At 40.9% G+C, this 2,697-nt stretch overlaps 1 protein-coding gene across 1 annotated transcript; it reads left to right on the top strand.

The window, feature by feature from the left end:
- Positions 1–4: 4 nt before the first annotated feature.
- Positions 5–886, top strand: LOC109953172 (olfactory receptor 51L1-like; the record flags this gene model as incomplete). Its single annotated transcript, XM_020588588.1, has 1 exon — positions 5–886. A coding segment is annotated over one exon (882 nt), but the record flags the coding sequence as incomplete, so codon positions are not given.
- Between the last annotated feature and the right edge of the window lie 1,811 nt (positions 887–2,697).

The following is a 2,697-nucleotide window of genomic DNA, read 5'->3' as shown; positions in this document are numbered from 1 at the left end:
TCTGTTGATCTACATGACTATAATCTCTGCTAATCTTGTCATTGTTCTGTCAGTCTGCCTGGAGAACTCTCTGCATCAGCCCATGTATATTTTCATCTGCTCTCTGTGTTTAAACTCTCTGTACGGCTCGACCGGCTTCTTCCCCAGGTTCCTGATGGACCTTCTGTCCGACACTCATTTCATCTCACGTCCGCTCTGTTTCACTGAGATGTATGTTATTCACACTTACAAAGCGCATGAAGTGAATGTTCTAACAGTCATGGCTTATGACAGGTTTGTTGCTATTTGCCAGCCTTTACACTATCACAGTAAAATGACATTTAGGACAGTGCTGCTGCTTTTGATTTTTGCTGTACTGTATCCTGTGTGTGTTTTCGGCTACTGTTTTCTGTCCACCAGTTTACCTTTATGTGGAGATAAACTGCAGAGGATTTTTTGCACCATCTGGTCTATAGTTGAGCTCTCCTGTGTGGACACAGTTGTGCTCAACATAGTCGGTCAGTTTGTTGCTGTGACATCAGTCTTCATCCCTCTGTCTTTTGTCCTGTACACCTACCTGCACATTCTGCTTGTCTGCAGGAGAAGTTCATCTGAATTCAGAGGAAAGGCCTTACAGACCTGTCTGCCCCACATAGTGACCTTTGTGAACTTTTGCATCTCAGTTCTCTGTGAGGTTTCACTGAGTCAGTATAAGACTGATGAAGCAAAGCCAGTTGTCATTGTTGTTTTATCGCTGGAGTTTATAATCATTCCTCCCATCAGTAACCCTCTGGTTTATGGTCTGAACCTGCCTCAGATCAGAACAGTGATTTCTGGATATCTAAGGGTAGAAAAACTGATTGGTTCTACATCATTCAAAGACTCAACAAGCACAGAAAAAAGTTAATGAAGCCATCATTTTGTGTTATTGTAATTCTTGTAATAAAATTAAACTGTATATTATCGACTGTTTCCATGTGCCATCATGTCATGTGCTCTATGTAATAACATTTTTTATACTTTCTAGAGCAGTAAATAAGACTATGTGCTGCTTTTCTGGGTGATCAAACAAAGGATAAAAGTTAGTAGTTTTGTTAGGTCCTCTGCCAGTGCTCCCTCACATCTATACTGCTTTTGCATGGGTTTCCTTGCTGCTGCCAGGTTCCTGTCTTGTTCAACTGTCTGACGCAGTTGTGGGTTTTCTTCGACCCAGCATTCCTCACTCTCCTGTGTGTCTCGTCGCCACCGCCTGGCTCCTGAAGAGACTCTCTTCCTCAATGCAGCATGAGTCATCTCCAGTCCAGTGCTCTCCCAGTCACCTGTGTATCTCCTCAACATTACCTGACTCTGGTCTTGCTCCACCTCTCCGACATCGCCCGTGAGTAGCCTTCCTCGCCCCAGCTCACTCCGCATACCTTGTCTTCACTCATCTCTGCCTCCCTCATCTTGGTTCCACTCTGCCTGCCTTGCTGCAGCTTTACTCTGCCAACCTCACCTCAGATCCTCTCTGCTGTGACCTTCAGCGAACACTACCAGACAACTGTGGGAACTACAACTATCCTCCAGCTTGCTTTGGCCACTTTTTGTGCACTGTTGTCAATAAACCTCATTTTCCATCCTGAGTCTTAGTCTATTGAGTTTGCATCCTCACTCAAATGAAACAAAGGCCTTCTGGTGCCTTAACAAGTTTAACTGTCAAATCAAATTGTCAAACTGTCAAATTTTATTTGTATAGCACCAACAAAGGTCATCTCAGGACACTTTACAAAGTAAAGTCTAGACCTGTGCTGCTCAAGTGGGATTTTATGAATTTTTCTCTATAATAATTGTGATAATAGTGAGGTCTAGACCTGAGTTTGGTGCTAAACAAATAACCCTTAGTTGAGATTACCTGAATTCTGTAAAACAGATGAAGCCTGCAGGGTTCTGTATCTGTCCTTTGATGCAGTCAGCACTCAATACATTCCCAGTGGCATTCTAAACAACACTGAGACATTAGTAGTACAATCCAGGTTACATTCATCCTGAAAAACATCAGGATGAATGTAAGACCATCAACTGGCAGATGACCTGAATAGGTTTGATAACTTCACACCTCTCACCCATTTCACCTCAGACATACCACCAACAGCTGCTCCCTATACATACCCCCTGACCCTAACTCGTGCTGCACTTCAGATGGCCCAAACTTCTAAAAATTTAAAATGACACAACAGTCATTGTCATGGCTAGAGTGTGATGCCGACTAAATTAATTCAGACAAACCTCCCCAATTTAAAGGATCATTTAATATTACAATTATTCTGAATAGAGTAGTATTTAGATAGATAGATAGATAGATAGAAATACTTTATTAATCCCAATTTGGGAAATTGCATTGTTTCAGCAGCGGTTCACACTCAATATCAAGCACACATACCAATAAATAGAATAGATAACTCACTAAAAATATAAAAATATAAAACAAAGTAAAAAAAAACAAACATTAAAAGTTAAAAACAAACCCAACACAATCAAGTACATATACATAATCACATGATGAATGAAACATATGCAAATCTATACAAAGCAGATTCAGTATACAATTACTCTCAATCCAAGAATCGTCTAATGCTCCAAGATGATGTGTTGTACAAATTAATGGAGTAAGGCAGGAAAGATTTCCTATAACGTGCTTTACAGCAACGAAGCTGTCTAAATCTTTTAGAGAAGGAGCTC

The sequence above is a fragment of the Monopterus albus genome, unplaced genomic scaffold (assembly GCF_001952655.1).
Source record: "Monopterus albus unplaced genomic scaffold, M_albus_1.0 scaffold565.1, whole genome shotgun sequence".
NCBI lineage: Eukaryota > Metazoa > Chordata > Actinopteri > Synbranchiformes > Synbranchidae > Monopterus > Monopterus albus.
This window is presented reverse-complemented; position numbering and strand designations above follow the sequence as displayed.